Genomic DNA, 16783 nt, shown 5'->3' on the forward strand with positions numbered 1-16783 from the left:
TGTTATCCGGGAACACCCAGGTATTTTTTGTCTCTTTCTAATCTTAGGGCAATGTACTTGCTGCCCACGACAGATCGATATTTCCTCTTAGAGACGGTTTGTCAAAAACTCTGTTTGACATTACCCTTTGGAACATTATAGGCATAATAATTTGGTTAATAATTAATAGGTAAAAGTATACTGTAATCATGTGCTTTTGTTAGTTGTCTTATCCTCACCACTTTCTTGTGTAAATAGATCATTAGGCTGCAGAGTAGTAGTGAGATTGAGTTAAAGGGGCCAATAAAACCTGCAGGCCGACCAAGCTGTCACTTTATTGGCCTTTGATGGGCCTGCCCGACTGATATCTGGCTCATTGATTTGGTCCTTGCACCCAATAGCCTGCATTCACAGTGCTGCGATGCGGTAGTTTTGCCCCAGGCCAAGCAATTGGATCGGCTCAATGTAGTCTACCTCAAGGTGGTCATGTCGGAGCAAGATAACCAAACAAGCGGATCTTGACATGTAGGGCCAGCTTAAAGGGGAACTATTGTGAAAATGTAATATAAGCGTCATCTCACTGAAATAAGACCCTTTCTAAATACAATCAATTAAAAATTCTGTACTGTGTAAGAAATAATCAAGTTTCTCTTCAGTATCTCACTCTCCACAACCTGTCACTATTCATGCTTTCTTCATGCTGAGGTCTGGGTCAGATTTTGATTGACCGGTAAGTCTAATACATTTTTTAGGGGGGCTCCCTTTCTTAGAAGAATAACTCAAATAACCAACTCCAGCACAAACAAAAGGTAACAAAATAACACTGACTCTGGCATCTGGTTATTTTTAAAGAGTGAGTACCTAGGTTAAGGGTGCAACCCCCCCCCCAAAGGATATATTAGACCTAATTGTCAATCAAAAACTGACTCCACTTACTGCGTGAAGACAGAATGAAGAGAGACAGGTTGCTCAGAGGTAGAGAGGAAATAGTAACTTGATTTCATAAATGGTACAAAATATCTAATTGATGATATTTAGAAAGTTTCTTATTTCAGCAAGACGAAGCGTATATTAAATTTTCATTTTTGCAATGGATCCCCTTTAAGAATCACAGCACTGGGGATAACTGTGGGCTTTCTCATGTGCCCTAGGAAAAATGCAAATTTTTTTTTTTTTATACTACTTCCTCTCGTTAAAATACAAACACTTGAATACCTAAAGTTAGTGCTTTTTGAAATTCAGGCAGATTTGAAAGGTCTTTATATGGTGTGCAGTATATGGTATTGCCTATATCCAGAAGCGTGTCAAAAGCGAGAAAAAAAGTTTGTAGCCTTAAGGTGAGCGAAGCTTTGGCCAAATTGCCAGCATGTACCCATGATGCAGATTTTTTTTCTTTTTGCAGGATGATCATTTCAGTGGGATATTTTGGTTTGTCTCTAAACACTCCCAATTTACATGGTGATCCTTATGTCAACTGCTTCCTGTCAGCCATCATTGAAGTTCCTGCATATGTAATTGCGTGGTTGCTCCTACGAAGTTTCCCTCGACGATACTCAACTGCAAGCACGTTGGTTTTGGGAGGAGCGGTTTTACTGTTTATACAGCTAGTGCCTCAAGGTCTTTCTTAATTTTTAATTTTTTAATTTTATTTGAATGAATTTTATATGCTAGCTCAATAAAAGAAAAGACAATCTACTAGTCAGAGGGAACATTTATGACCTGTAAAGATTACACCTCTGCAGATGCAGAGATGTATGTTTTTCAATTTTGAACGCGTGCATCTTATGCTATTACTCTTTTAAGACCCCAGTTACAGACTTTATCCCCCATATGTAATAAAAGGCACAACATTTACCCAGGGGCAGTAACCCATAGCAACAATAAGATGTTATCTTTTAAACAGGTGACTGGTAAATTATTCCGGCTGACTGGTTGCTATGGGTTACTGCTCCTGGGCAAACTAAGTGTCTTTTATTACATAACCCCTATGTGTATTTTTTCACCTTATGGTGCATCTATTCACACAGCAACACTTTTACACTTATCATTTTTTTTATATCAACAAATATCCTATAATGTATATTGGAGAGGTTTATTCTGTAAATAACATTTGAACTCTGTTTTAATATCCTTTATAACAGCATTATAATATAATTTATCATTAATCAATCATCATTATAATAATTATTTATAATATAATTTTAACTCATATTTAATATATTCAGATTCATTTATTATTCCTTTGCTTTTGAAAATATTTGTTGGCAGGGAACCTGTAATAATGTTCTTTTTCTTTGCAGAGCTTGGGGTTCTATCCATTGTTCTAGTCATGCTGGGGAAGTTTGGTATCACTTCAGCTTTCTCCATGGTTTATGTGTACACTGCCGAACTGTACCCCACTGTTGTACGAAATATGGGTGTGGGAGCCAGTTCAATGGCATCCAGAATGGGGAGCATCCTGTCCCCTTACTTTGTTTACCTTGGTAAGCAATATATAAATAACTGTTAAAGCCCTGAATTAATAACTTAAGTATTCATACACATGGCTGTTGCATATGTTTAGTATATTATTTTTTTCTGCATTCATGTTCCCTCCTACTGTGGAGACCCATACAGCAGATTAAATAACTCTTACATTGCCATGCAGTGAAATGCATACAAATCTAGCCATAGCTTAAACTGATATAAAAATTTGCTGTTTGTAAAAAGCCTAAGCATCAAGGAACAGTTCAGTATAAAAATAAAAACTGAGTAAATACATAGTATGTGCAAAATAAAAAAATGTCTATCTTAACTTTTGAGTTAGTCAACGCCTTGAAGTGGGGGTCAAATGGGACACAACTGTTCAGTGAGTTTGCAATTGATCCTCAGCATTCAGCTCACGATTCAAAAGCAACAGTTGCGGCCCCCCTCAAGTCACTGATTGGTTACTGCCTGGTAACCAATCATTGAAAAGCAAGAGAGCTGTGAAGCAGGAAGTAGTGTTCTGGCTATTATGTTAGACATCCAGTCACTCAAGCCTTTATACATTACATTTTTGGCTAACGAACTATATTAGAAACATTTTTTTATTTTGCACAGCCTATCTATTTACCCACTGAACTGTTCCTTTAAGACAGCTAATTATTAGATGATAGCATGACCTTCATTGGGCACTGGTGGTGAGATTCCATATATAGCTGCCTTTGTTAATTTAGTATATTGCATATCGCCCTAACTGTACCGTATATGCAAAAGTAGTTAGAAATTGCATTATGCAATGTAATAATGGATATTAGTTTATCTTATTGAAAAAGACCTGTTTGAAGGTGGCATAGTTTTTGTCTGTTTGAACATAGGTGCATATTGCCTCTTTAGTCTATGGTCAGATGAGGCGGTTTCTTGGCCTGTAGATAAACACAAGCCAAAAAACAGCCTGCGATCATGCCGTTGGCCTGGGTGCAGACACATGGAGTGAATTTTAGTGCAGAAACTCTAGAGAATGGCTTTTTTTTATCATTCCGACAAAATCCACTTTGTGTGTCTGCACCCAGGCTGATGCCATGCACTAGACTAGAAGATCCCTCCCGTTGCAGGCAGCATGGCACTTGTGGGGGCCGTTTAAAGAAACTGCAGTGCGGGCTTTATTGATTTGAATGATTTTGAAGAGACTGGAATATGAATAGCGAAAGCCTGAATAAAAAGATAAGGAATAAAAACAACAATAAATTTGTTGCCTTACAGAGCATTTCTTTTTAAATGGAGTCAGTGACCCTCATTTGGAAGCTGGAATGAATCGGTTAAAAAAACTATAGAAAAATAAATAATGAAAACCTATTGCTTAGAATTGACCATTCTATAACATACTAAAAGATGACGTAATGGTGAAGCACTTGTTTAATTGTATGCATAGTACATAATGGAGACAAGCCATAATGTATGCGTTATTTTCTAAACCGTTCTGGTTACTACTTTTTTTTTTCCAGGTGCCTACGACCGATATCTGCCTTTCATCCTAATGGGAAGTCTTACAGTGCTTATAGGGATGTTTACTTTATGTCTCCCAGAAAGCCACGGCATGCCTTTACCAGATACCATTGAGGAAATGCTCAAAGTTAAAGGGTATGTTAACCTTTCATTGTTTGTATTGTGGAAATCACAGAAAAATACACTGCCTTGCAAAAATGTTCACCCCCTTGGCTTTTTACCTATTTTGTTACATTCCAACCTGTAATTGAAATGTTTCCTAATCTTATTTTATGTGCTGGGTCTGCACAAAATAGTTGGTGAAATGAGAAAAATATTTCTAAAAAAAATAAAAATAAACTGGAAATAGGCATGTGCATATGTATTCACCCCCTTTGCCATGAAGCCCGTAAAAACTCCTGGTGCAACCAATTACCTTCAAAAGTCACATAATTAGTGAAATGAAGTCCACTGTGTGCAATCTAAGTGTCACGTGATCTGACGGTATAAACACACCTTTTCTGACATGTTACCACCACAAACCTGCCAAGAGATGGCCGACCCACCAAAACTCACAGCCCGGGCAAGGAGGGCATTAATCAGAAAGGCAGCACAGAGAACAAAGGTAACCCTTAAGGAGTTGCAGAGACTGTAGTATCTGTCCATAGGACCACAATAAGCTGTACACTCCATCGAGCTGGGCTTTATGGAAGAATGGCCAGAAAAAAAACATTACTTAAAGTTAAAAATAAGAAGGCATTTTGGGTTTGCCAAAAGGCATGTGGGCGACTCCCCGAATGTATGGAGGAAGGTGCTCTGGTAAGATGAGATTAAAATTTAACTTTCTCTTGCCTAATTGGGGGACACAGGCACCGTGGGGATGAAGATCCTGCAGCTGGAGATGGACACTAACATGTTAAACTTGACTCCTCCTCCTGCTCTGGGCTTCATCCCCTGCCTCCTCCTACAATCTCCAGTTTCGTTTAGTGTCCTCAGAAGGAAAAGACACAACTTTTAGTGGCTGGAGCATATGATCACAACTTCAGGTTAAGATCATGCCACACAAACAGGGGCCACTGATCCTTTCAAGAGCCCTTCCAGCTGATCCTACTCTGCCCTATAGCCTTCCCGCTCTACGGAGGTCTGCAGGCTCGCTCCTCTCTCCCTGCGCTGCTTCCCGCTCCTCGGAGGACTGCAGCAGCGCCATACATCCCACCAGGCGTGGTTCACCTATGCATATATCTATATATGTGGGGATTCATCTGCACATATATAGCTATTTGTGTAGTACTGGGAGAAGTTACATATGCAGGGCAAAAGAAGCTGGCACATTGGTGAGTACTACCACCTTCAAACTACACCCTCTCTCTCTCCCTCTCACATAGGCCTTCTCTCCCTGACTTCTGCACCGTTCCTTGCCTGTCGCTGTTCTCCGCGCCTTTTTCGGCATCCTGCGCCATACTTGCGTTCCACGCTGGAACGCACTTCCGCCTCTCGCGCAACCTTCGCGCTCACTCTTGGCGCCAACACGGGACCTACTCTTCCTGCACGGATCCCCTGCGCTTCTGACTGTGCGCATACTGCCTCACTACTGGAGCCTGGACCTAGCGATCCATGCCACATATTCCCTTCAGCACACAGGGAACCCCGCAACTACACAGGGAGAACTACACGCTTCAGCAGCACAGGCAAGTCTCCCTCTTTTCACACCTTCTGCATGATATTTTTTCAGGTTCTTACCCTTCACTCTGTCCCTTTTCTGTATCTACAGAATACAAGGAGCATTCTTCTGCCATCTACCCTACTCTTAGGCCGGAATCCCCTGCCTCCTTCACAATAAATAAATAAATAAAACTCATATTCTCCCTACCCTTGTACCCTAACATATACAAGGAGGGAAGCATCATGGCAGACAAATTAGAGGAAGCCAGGACATCCAAGTCCTCCGCTCACCCTCGCCCTGCTACTCAAATATCCTTCCTGGCCTGCGCAAATTGTAAAGCCAAATTTCACTCGGCCTCGGCTGATTCCGTGTGTATGGCCTGCAGACCTTCAGATCCCTCGCCAACTCCCACGGCTAGCACATCTGAGTCTGATTTAATTAGGGCACTCTCCCTCTCACTTGCAGGCATCCAAAACCTGGCCCGCATACCCGAGACATTAGACAAGGTACTCGAGCACTTATCCCAACCTGCTAGGCCTGCTGAGCCCCCAGTCTCAAAACGCCCAGCACGTTCACCTCCTAGTTCCCCAAGGGAACCGTATTCTCCCTCCGATGAGGAAGGCCAAGTCACAGAGGATGGTTCTGATCAAGAGCACTCAGATCCAGATATTGACACACCTCGAACCCAAAAAGAGGTTGAAGGTCTTATTCAGGCTGTGCTTTCTACCCTTAACATTGAAGAATCCGTCTCTACGGTCGAACCTGCAAAAAACATATTCAAGAGACAAAAGAAAAGTTCTTGCGTTTTCCCAGCTTACGAACAACTTGATGACTTAATTAAAGCACAATGGAAGCACCCTGATCACAGGGTACAGATTTCTAGGCGATTCTCCCAAACATATCCCTTTCCGCCTGAGTGCACGGATCTGTGGGCGTCACCCCCAGCGGTTGACCCTCCGCTTTCCAGGAATACCACTATCCCGGTGGCAGACGCAGCAGCATTCAAGGATCCCATTGACAAACGTCTTGAAGGATTCTGCAAGTCCTCCTTCACAGCGTCCGGTTCGGCATTTAGACCGATTTTCGCAATTGCCTGGGTTGCAAAGGCCATGGAGGTCTGGATCGAACAAGTAGCACAACTGATCGGGTCCGAGGATCCAACTACCGACAATCTCTTGTCACAGATAGCTGACGCTACCAACTATGTTGGGGACGCTGCAATCGATGCAGCAAAAATGGTAGCACGAGCCTCAGCACAGTCGGTGGCGGCTCGTAGGTTTCTCTGGTTAAAGACTTGGTCAGCTGACTTAACCTCCAAACGTTCTCTAGTCAGCCTCCCCTTCCAAGGGAAACTCCTCTTCGGTTCCGAGCTTGACAAAATAATCTCACAGGCAACGGGCGGCAAAAGCACCCTACTTCCTCAAGCCAGAGCTAAGAGACCACCCTTCAAGAGACGACCCTTTTTTCGTCCCTTTCGGCAAGGCCAAAGTTCAAAGGCACAGAACGACAAACCCAACACCACCTTCCGCTCACGCTACCCAGCCAAACAGAAGTCCAATTGGTCCTCCAAACCAGCTCCGCCCAAGCCTTCCCATGACAAGTCCAACTCAGCATGAAGGCGTGTCCACCCCCGAAAGGGTCCCCTTGGGAGGCCGCCTTCAATCCTTTCGGGAGGTGTGGGATCAAAGAATCCAGGACCGCTGGGTCCTTCGCGTAGTGTCTCAAGGACTACTGATAGACTTTACTCAATCCCCGCCACACAGATTTTTCGTGTCCAGACTACCCAGACATCCTCACAACAGAACTTTGTTCCAGGACCTAGTCACGGCAGGAACCATTCAACCTGTCCCTCAATCAGAAAGGGGAAAGGGATATTACTCAAACCTTTTCATGGTCCCCAAAAAGGACGGCTCCCTGAGACCAGTTTTAGACCTAAAAGATCTCAATCCCTTTGTGAAAAGGTGCCACTTCAAAATGGAATCAATCCAGTCCGTTTTGGCGTCCATGGAAGACGGGGAGTTTATGACGGTCATAGATATCAAAGAGGCCTACCTACACATCCCCATTCACCCTGCCCACTACCGGTTCCTCAGATTCTTCGTCAACGGTCACCACTGGCAGTTTGTGGCTCTACCATTTGGACTGTCCTCTGCCCCCCGCACCTTCACCAAGGTGATGGCAGCAGCACTAGAGGAACTCAGACTTCAGGGAATTCCTGTCATCCCCTATCTGGACGATTTACTCGTGAATGGACAGTCCAAAACGACAGCCCTTCACCATACCCTTGTGACCCTAACAACTTTGACAGACCTCGGGTGGATGATCAATTTCAACAAGTCACACCTCATCCCGTCTCAGACTATAGAATACTTAGGTCTGATTTTGGATTCCACCAGCGGGAGAGCATTTCTTCCTCCAGACAAGACCCATACACTACAGAGCAGGATCCTGAACCTCAAGTGTTCCCACAAGATCTCTCTCAGGATGGCCATGCAAACCCTCGGTACGATGGTGGCATCCTTTCCAGCAATCCCTTATGCTCAATTCCACACCAGACCTCTGCAACAGGCAATTCTGTCACACCAACGCAAAGATCGACACGATCTAGACCGCCTGATAACCCTTCCAACCCGAGTGCTACACTCTCTCGACTGGTGGATACAGCCACACCGAACAACAGGGGGGAGACCGTTCCCACCCCTACATTGGACGGTCCTCACGACAGACGCCAGCTTACGGGGATGGGGAGGTGTCTTGGACCAGACCACAGTCCAAGGGCTCTGGGATCAGGAGGAGAGCTCCCTCCCCATCAATCTCCTGGAACTGAGGGCGATTCGCTACTCACTACACAGATTAACACACCTTCTCCAGGGCCGAGCAATTCGGATCCAATCCGACAATGTCACCGCGGTGGCTTACATAAATCACCAAGGCGGCACCAGAAGCCCCGCAGCGCTACAGGAAGCAAACGAAATCCTTCAGTGGGCAGAGAACAACGTTCCGGCGCTCTCTGCGGTACACATACCAGGGGTAGACAACTGGATAGCGGACTACCTCAGCAGGGAAACGCTAGACCAGGGAGAGTGGAGTCTGCATCACGAGGTTTTTCAACTAATGGTGGAACGATGGGGGCTCCCAGACGTCGATCTGATGGCTTCAAGAAGCAACCGCAAGGTTCCTCGGTTTGTTTCAAGAAGCCTAGACCCGTTAGCACATGCAGTGGACGCTCTGGTGATCCCCCTAAGGTTGTCTCCGAATTCCACCTCAATCAGGATATAGTTGTACCCTCGTTGTGTCCGGACCCCAAAAATCCTGGAGAGATGAAACTGCACAACTTGGACGTCGTTCGAGCTATTCAACACTACCTGAGAGCTACCAAGGAGGTACGAAAGTCTGATTCTCTCTTCATCATTCCGGATGGCCCCAAACGCGGGTCCAAAGCGGCTAAGACCACGGTAGCAAAGTGGATTAGAACTACCATCACTAGAGCCTATGCAGTTGGAGGACTCCCGCCTCCACTCAAGGTGAAAGCACACTCTAGTCGCTCCCTTAGCACTTCGTGGGCTGTTCGACACCAAGCATCGGCGGAACAAGTTTGTAGAGCGGCCACCTGGGCGTCCCTTCACACCTTCACACGTTTCTACAGGCTACACACACGGGCCTCTGCCGACGCCGTCTTTGGGAGGAAGGTGTTACAGGCTGTGATCAGTTAAACACCTTATAGCTGTCAGTGTCCCACCCTCATGGGTTGCTTTGGGACATCCCCACGGTGCCTGTGTCCCCCAATTAGGCAAGAGAAAGAGAGATTTTTGTACTTACCGTTAAATCTTTTTCTCTTGTCCTATATTGGGGGACACAGGCTTTCCCTCCCTGTCTGACACTGATTTTTCTGGTTTAATTGTTGATTCTCCGAGTTGGGAGAAATTTTCTAAGTTTTATACGTTTTAAGAGGGTTGAGACTGAGGGTTGAGACTCTTCCTTTTTATGGGTTTTTGCTGCTCCTTCTTCGGTCGAAACTGGAGATTGTAGGAGGAGGCAGGGGATGAAGCCCAGAGCAGGAGGAGGAGTCAAGTTTAACATGTTAGTGTCCATCTCCAGCTGCAGGATCTTCATCCCCACGGTGCCTGTGTCCCCCAATATAGGACAAGAGAAAAAGATTTAACGGTAAGTACAAAAATCTCTCTTTTTGGCCACCAAGAAAAGGAGGTTCACCTTCCAGCAGGACAATGACCGGAAGCATACTGCTAAAGCAACACTTAAGTGGTTTAAGGGGAAACATTTAAATGTGCTAGAAAGTCCAGACCTCAATCCAATTGAGAATCTGTGGTCAGACTTGAAGGTTTCTGTTCACAAGTGAAAACCATCCAACATGAATGAGCTGGAGCAGTTTTGCCTTGAGGAATGGGCAAAAATTCTTAGTGGCAAGCGACTTGCAGCTGTAGTTGCCGCTAAACGTGGCTCTACAATGTACTGACTTTAGGTGGGGTGAACAGTTATGCAGAAGAAGATTTCTGTTATTTTTTCCTATTTGTTGTTTGCTTCACAATAGTAGGCATGTTCTGTACAAGAAATGGTGCAAACTCTCAAACAATCCATTTTTAATACCAGGTTGTGAGGCAACAAAACATGAAAAATGCCAAGGGGGGGGGGCGAAGACTTTTGCAAGGCACTGTACATACTCTATGGCCTAAAGCTGATATATGTTAAGTGGGCATTTATGCAGAAATGAAAAGCTGCAATCTAATAGTGTCAGAAATGTTTGTTCTGGTTACTGACCAGAGCAACTAGTGGTAAAACAAAGCAATATAATAGTACAAAGTGCCACGTAGAATGTTCAGTGGGAATATTCAGTACATGTTGTAGTTGCATTCTGATCAATTCATATTTATTCTATTTGTTTCCAGGTTTAGCTACAAAGCAGGAAAACGACTTAAAAGAGAGAAGAATGGAAAACCCAATGTCTTGTCAAACACGGCATTGTAAGGCAGTGGTTTCAGTCCATGTAGAAAGGTAATGTTAAAAAGTGCAGAAATGGGCTTCAGCCTGCCACTAATAAGGACTGAGACAAGTCAATGTAAAGAGTCTCTATTGGGAGAAGGGAACAGTATGCAGTGGACTTATTTGTATCACACTCCATTGTATACTTACGTCCAATTCCATAGGGGTTGTTCAGGGTTCGGGGCAGGATTTGCCCATCCTGGTACTAAACAGAGTGGAGCAATAATACCACAATAAAATGAAATCTGGTTAATATCCAGATAGTCCATTGTTCTGCAGGGTGGAATCAGCCGAATGGAGAGCAAGCCTTTGTGTACTGTAATGCAGCATGGACACAGGATAAAGCTGCATAGACGGGAAATACTGTATTTCCATTAACCACGTGTAAGGAAAACATTCTAGATTCTATTTTAAAGGTTGTTTTTGTTCACACATTTTTAATGTCAAAACTGAGTCAAAGGCACTGATGACAATCTGACAATGAAGAACCACTAACTGTCACTTATGTGCTTGTTACTGCACTGAGTCCACTCACACTCATAATTTATCTTCTATCACGAGTTCCCATCCTGAGACTGAGGCATTCCCTGCCCCCTGAGATACAGGTCATATTCTGTATTCACACCAAAGGCTTTGTCTACAGCCTTTGTACGAATACGGAGGTTTCCTGTCCGCAAACTCATTGCATTGGCAATGATCTAATCTAAACACCGTCCCAGTAAGTTCGCTGCTTTTATGAATTTTACTTCTTCTGTCACTGATTTTTGCAATTTATTATGCACTATTTTGTAGGCAGCTGCTGCTTATTAACATTTATATATTTGTTTTTATAAAAGCCTTAAAAAAAAAACCAAACCAAAAAAAACTATTTTAGTGCCACTGATAATTCCATCACTGTGCGTGCATGTAGTGTGTGTAATGTGTGTGTGTGTGTGTGTGTGTGTGGCAGTGATTCTAGGTTAGTGTGTAAGTGAAATATACAGTTCAAATATTACAAGCTAAATTAGATGCCAAATCACGGTTTAGTATACCCAGCACGTTTCTCTACTCTCCTGCTCTTATTGTTCTCCTTTTCTCTCACTTACTATAACTTCTACAGCAAGGAAGGACATTCTGATTGGTCACCTTGTGTGAGTATTGAATAAATCTAGAACGGGAAAGAGAGAAAGAGTGGGACAGGGGCATAAAATATTCTAAATGTTAAAGAACTATTGAAATAAACTAGCAATTTCTACAGAATTCAGAATACCAAAAATGGAATTATAGGGTAAAAAGATTAATATAAACACAGACATAAATCCGATTCTCACAGCTGCACAACATAAACATAAAGAATTAAAAATGATTCCATACATTAAAAAAGAAAACACTAAAAAATTAGTAACCAACTGCAAACTGTCATAGAAACCAAGATTTCTATTTGCACTGAATTAGATGATGTTTACTATGATTAAGCAACTTTCTCTTTAAATCTTAATGCATTACTGACATGCTGTACATTTTGTACATGACCCAAATCTGCAGTTCTGTGTGCACTACAAAGGGACATATCTGCTACCGGTATGGGATTTGTTATCCAGAAAGCTCCAAATTACAGAAATGGAGTCTCCAATAGACTCAATTTTATCCAAATAATATGTATATGTGTATACATACATACATATATACAGGTATGGGATCTTTTACCCGGAAACCAATTATCCAGAAAGCTCTGAATTACAGAATGGCTGTCTCCCATAGACTCCATTGTATCCGAATAATCCACATTTTTAAACATTTCCTATTTCTCTGTAATAATAAAACAGTACCTTGTACTTGATCCAAACTAAGATTTAATTAATCCTTATTGGAAGCAAAACCAGCCTATTGGGTTTTTTAATGTTTACTTGACTTTCTAGTAGCCTTAAAGGGATTCTGTCATGATTTTTATGATGTAGTGTTTATTTTTAAATTGCACTGTTTACACAGCAAATAATTTACTCTACAATATAAAATGTCATTCCTGAACCAGGAAGTGTTTTTTTTTTTTTTCCCCAAGTTTTAATATTGGTGTATAGGCAGCCATCTCAGGTCATTTTGCCTGGTCATGTGCTTTCAGAAAGAGCCAGCACTTTAGGATGGAACTGTTTTCTGGCAGGCTGCTGTTTCTCCTACTCAATGTAACTGGATGTGTCGCAGTGGGACCTGAATTGTACTATTGAGTTCTGATCTTAGATCTACCAGGCAGCTGTTATCCTGTGTTAGGGAGCTGCTATCTGGTTACCTTCCCATTGTTCTGTTAGGGTGCTGGGGGGAAAGGGAGGGGGATGATATCACTCTAACTTGCAGTACAGCAGTAAAGAGTGACTGAATTTTATCAGAGCACATGACTGGGGCAGCTGGGAAACTGACAATATGTCTAGCCCCATGTCAGATTTCAAAATTAAATGTTCTTTTGAGAAATGGGTTTCAGTGCAGAATTCTGCTGGTGCAGCAATATTAACTGATGTGTTTTGAAAAAAACATTTTTTCCCATGACAGTATCCCTTTAAGCTATTAAGATCCAAATTACAGGAAGATCTGCTATCCAGAATACCCCAGGTCCAGAGAATTCTGGATAACAGGTCTCATACCTGTATAGGTAGATGCTGAACCTATTTTTTTATGAAATAGTAAAATGTGCAACTGTTTGTAATATGTTACAGCAAATATTATTAGAAAAAGACCTTAAAGCCAGTATTTGTTACTTACACACCAGCCATTTTGACCATCCCATTAATGACAACCTGATTTGCGTATTTTGTTCATCTTTTTCCCAGTGGGAATCAGAAAGGTCCCAAAAAAAATGTATTTATACTGACTAATGAAACTGATCTGGGCACAACTCTTCCCCTGCAATCCAAATGCCCACCCAAAAGCAACTTTCTGTACTTCTCTGCAGCCCGACACCTTATAGCTTTGTAACTGAATGTTTTGTTGTTGTTTGTTGTTGTTCAGGAGCTTTATTATGAAAATGAAATGTTTTTGTTTGTGACTGAAACGAATGTGTAATGTTTAAAAGAAAAATAACTGCAAAAGCTATGTAAAGTTTTTCTGCTTGCCCACCTATGTACTGTATATTCATGGATTCCTTGGTGCACACGGGCCAGATTAAAGTAGCAGTTCAGTGTGACAATAAAAACTGGGTAAATAGATAGGCTGTGCAAAATAAAAAATGTTTCTAATATAGTTCGTTAGCCAAAAATGTAATGTATAAAGGCTGGAGTGACTGGATGTCCAACATAATAGCCAGAACATTACTTCCTGCTTTTCAGCTCTCTAACTCTGAGTTAGTCAGTTACTTGAAGGGGATGGGACGTAACGGTTCAGTGAGTTTGCAATTGATCTTCAGCTCAGATTCAAAAGCAACAGATATGACCCATGCGCCCCCCCCTCAAGTCTTTGATTGGTTACTGCCTGGTAACCAGGGTAACCAGTCAGTGTAAACCAAGAGAGCTGAACAGCAGGAAGTAGTGTTCTGGCTATTATGTTATACATCAAATCACTCCAGCCTTTATACATTACATTTTTGGCAAAGTAACTATATTAGAAACATTTTTTTATTTTACACAGCCTATTTACCCAGTTATTATTTTTACACTGAATAATTCCTTTAAAGCTGAATGTCAGGGTTCACTCAGGGCTCAATTCAAAACTGGATGGGGGGATCTTTTTATTCATTTTTTTATAGAGACCTGAAGGCTGCCCTAGGCATGTGGCCAGGGCCGGATTTACATAGCGGACGCCCCTAGGCCCACTGCCATTTGTCGCCCCTGTCCCCTCCCCTTTATTCGTGCCAATTTTCATGGAGATTGTATCTCCTGTGCATTCCCAGTGTTTTTGAACCAATGTGGGTGTGGTTGGGCAGCATGCCGCCCCCCCTAAAATCCTGCAGCCCTAGGCCCGGGCCTAAGTGGCCTTCCCACAAATCCGGGCCTGCATGTGGCCCTTATAGAAAATCTTTCCATGAGCCTGTCTCTTGTTTTGATAGCAATGAGATAATAATAAATTACAGTTGCACCAATTCTTGTTCATATTAGCAGAACGATTACAAGTGTTCCTTCATCCTCCCATGGAGCTCAGATATAATGGTATGGCTTCCTATCTCCCCTTATCTCATGATGTAAAAGCTATTTGTGACATCATAGTAATGTCTGACAAATTTAATGGGGATGAAGAAGGGCACGGGTTACATGAAAGGCAATCAGAAAAAGGCCTTTATCTCACAGCTTATTTAGCGATCTGGGCATTGCACTCTCTCAGGTATAAATGAAACTCTTATTTGAATGATAGTGTTCCCTTTAAGTCTCAGGGACAGATGATAATTGTGTGTTAAATTGTTATAATTCTTTCCCATAGATTGCTTCAGTAGAGTTCTTTCCACACTGTGATTGACACGGTTTAATTCTTCTTCGTTGTTTGCGGATCCTCGCCTTTTTTTCTACCTGCAGTATAAATTAGCACAACAATGCAAACTGAATGTCTTTATATTTGTATCTCTGCTGGAGCAATTCCTGTGATTAACTCTTTGTTATAATACCAATAAATGTTGAAACTTTCAGAACTTGCTGTCCTGTTGAATTTTTTTTTGCAGCATGTGCGTAGATTCTACCCCAGCATTGCCCTGGATACGATCAGAAGAACATATTGATGCTTTAACATCGCATTAAAGGATAAGTAAACCTTTAAAACAAGTGAATGTAAAATTGATGAGACTGCTATTCTAAGCCCTTTTGTCATTTACATTCATTATTTCTTTTCTTTTTACTCCAAGATATTAAGGGGTACATGTGCTGTTAATATGAATGAATTCTGTTACAACCTGCTGGTCATTTTCTGACCACCAAGTAGTCAAAGAAGTTGTCAGGAGAAAGTAAGAGGCTGCTCTGAAGTTCTTCTGCTTAGAAAAGATTTGAGAATGTTTCCTAATTTTTTTTTCCTAAGCAGAAGAACATCAGAACAGCCTCTTTCTTTCTCCTGAAAACTTCCTTGACTACTTGGTGGTCAGACTTGTTGGAAACTGACCAGCAGGTGGTGCTGTTGTAACAGAATTCATTCATATTAACAGCACATGTATCCTTTAATATCTCGGAATAAAAAGAAACTAAATAATGAATGTAAAGTGCTTAGAATAGCACTTTTTTAACATTCGCTTATGTTAAAGGTTTACTTATCCTTTAACTCGTGCACTAAAACAAAATAGGCTAATTGGATCTTATCCATCTTCCTGCCTGCTTCTATTTAACACTTTCATGCCTGAGAGTATAAAGACAGCACCTAACATTCTAAGGCACCCAGGCTTCCATCACCTTTAGCTTTCCATTCTTCATCATAAGAATAAGCAACCAGTTTAGGGTTTCTGTAACTGGCTCCCTCCCAACCCACATTAAAGTGATTCAAGCAAACATTATTGTATTTCTATCTTGCCCATTGAGTTTTCTGACGAGAGGGCAAATTCTTGATTTTTGCAGAAAGTAAACATTTGCACGGATGGCTTCTCCTGCGCTATTCTCTAATGAGCATTATTAACTTTCCAATTCAGCAATTCCTGTGTCCAACATTGGGCTTTGCTAGAGTTTAACACCCAGCAGCTAATAATTGACTTTCTTTTTCATTCTGCAACCTTTGTGTTTTAATATAAGACTTCTGGTAAAGAGCTACATATACCTTGCAGGGTCCATATTAATAAATAATGGTATGTAAAACACAGCCATATACTGACTCACTCTGGACTTCTTATATCAAAAAGTCTTGCTTTATTGGTCAACGGAACAACAACAGAAGGGCTTCTTCCTCAGGACAAAAGCACCTCACAAATGTGCTAGCAAACATTTTATAGTTCAACAAATCCAAAGGAACCTCTTCTATTGGGTTGGTCCCAACTAATTGCACAACATATGCCTCTCCATGTTTAAAGTCTTACACACGGGCCATTTTTGCCTGCGCTCCCCTGAGTTGAGATTTATTCCGTTCAGCCACTGGGGAGCGAAGGAGTAGACACAGTCAATTATTTTGAACGGGGCTGTACTCACACAGATGCATGTAAGCATAAAACGCATGTTGCATTTCACCTGCATTTGGCGCATACCTGCATATGTGTGAGTACAGCCCCCTTCAAAATAATTGACTGCGTCTACTCCTGCGCTCCCCTGCGACTGAACGGAAGAAAGTGCAACGCAG

General features: G+C 42.2%; 1 protein-coding gene across 1 annotated transcript in view; it reads left to right on the forward strand.

Annotated features, from left to right (window-relative positions):
- The window catches only part of slc22a5.L (solute carrier family 22 member 5 L homeolog), a 29816-nt gene extending 14652 nt beyond the window's left edge, over window positions 1-15164 (forward strand). The window contains exons 7-11 of the mRNA NM_001087429.1: window positions 1382-1596; window positions 2280-2462; window positions 3945-4080; window positions 10492-10597; window positions 14963-15164. Coding sequence (NP_001080898.1) covers window positions 1382-1596; window positions 2280-2462; window positions 3945-4080; window positions 10492-10570 — 613 coding nt within the window. The 3' untranslated portion in view covers window positions 10571-10597; window positions 14963-15164. The remainder of the gene's footprint in view (window positions 1-1381; window positions 1597-2279; window positions 2463-3944; window positions 4081-10491; window positions 10598-14962) is intronic.
- The last annotated feature ends 1619 nt before the right edge of the window (window positions 15165-16783 follow it).

The sequence above is a fragment of the Xenopus laevis genome, chromosome 3L (genome assembly GCF_017654675.1).
Source record: "Xenopus laevis strain J_2021 chromosome 3L, Xenopus_laevis_v10.1, whole genome shotgun sequence".
In the NCBI taxonomy this organism is placed as follows: Eukaryota; Metazoa; Chordata; class Amphibia; order Anura; family Pipidae; genus Xenopus; species Xenopus laevis.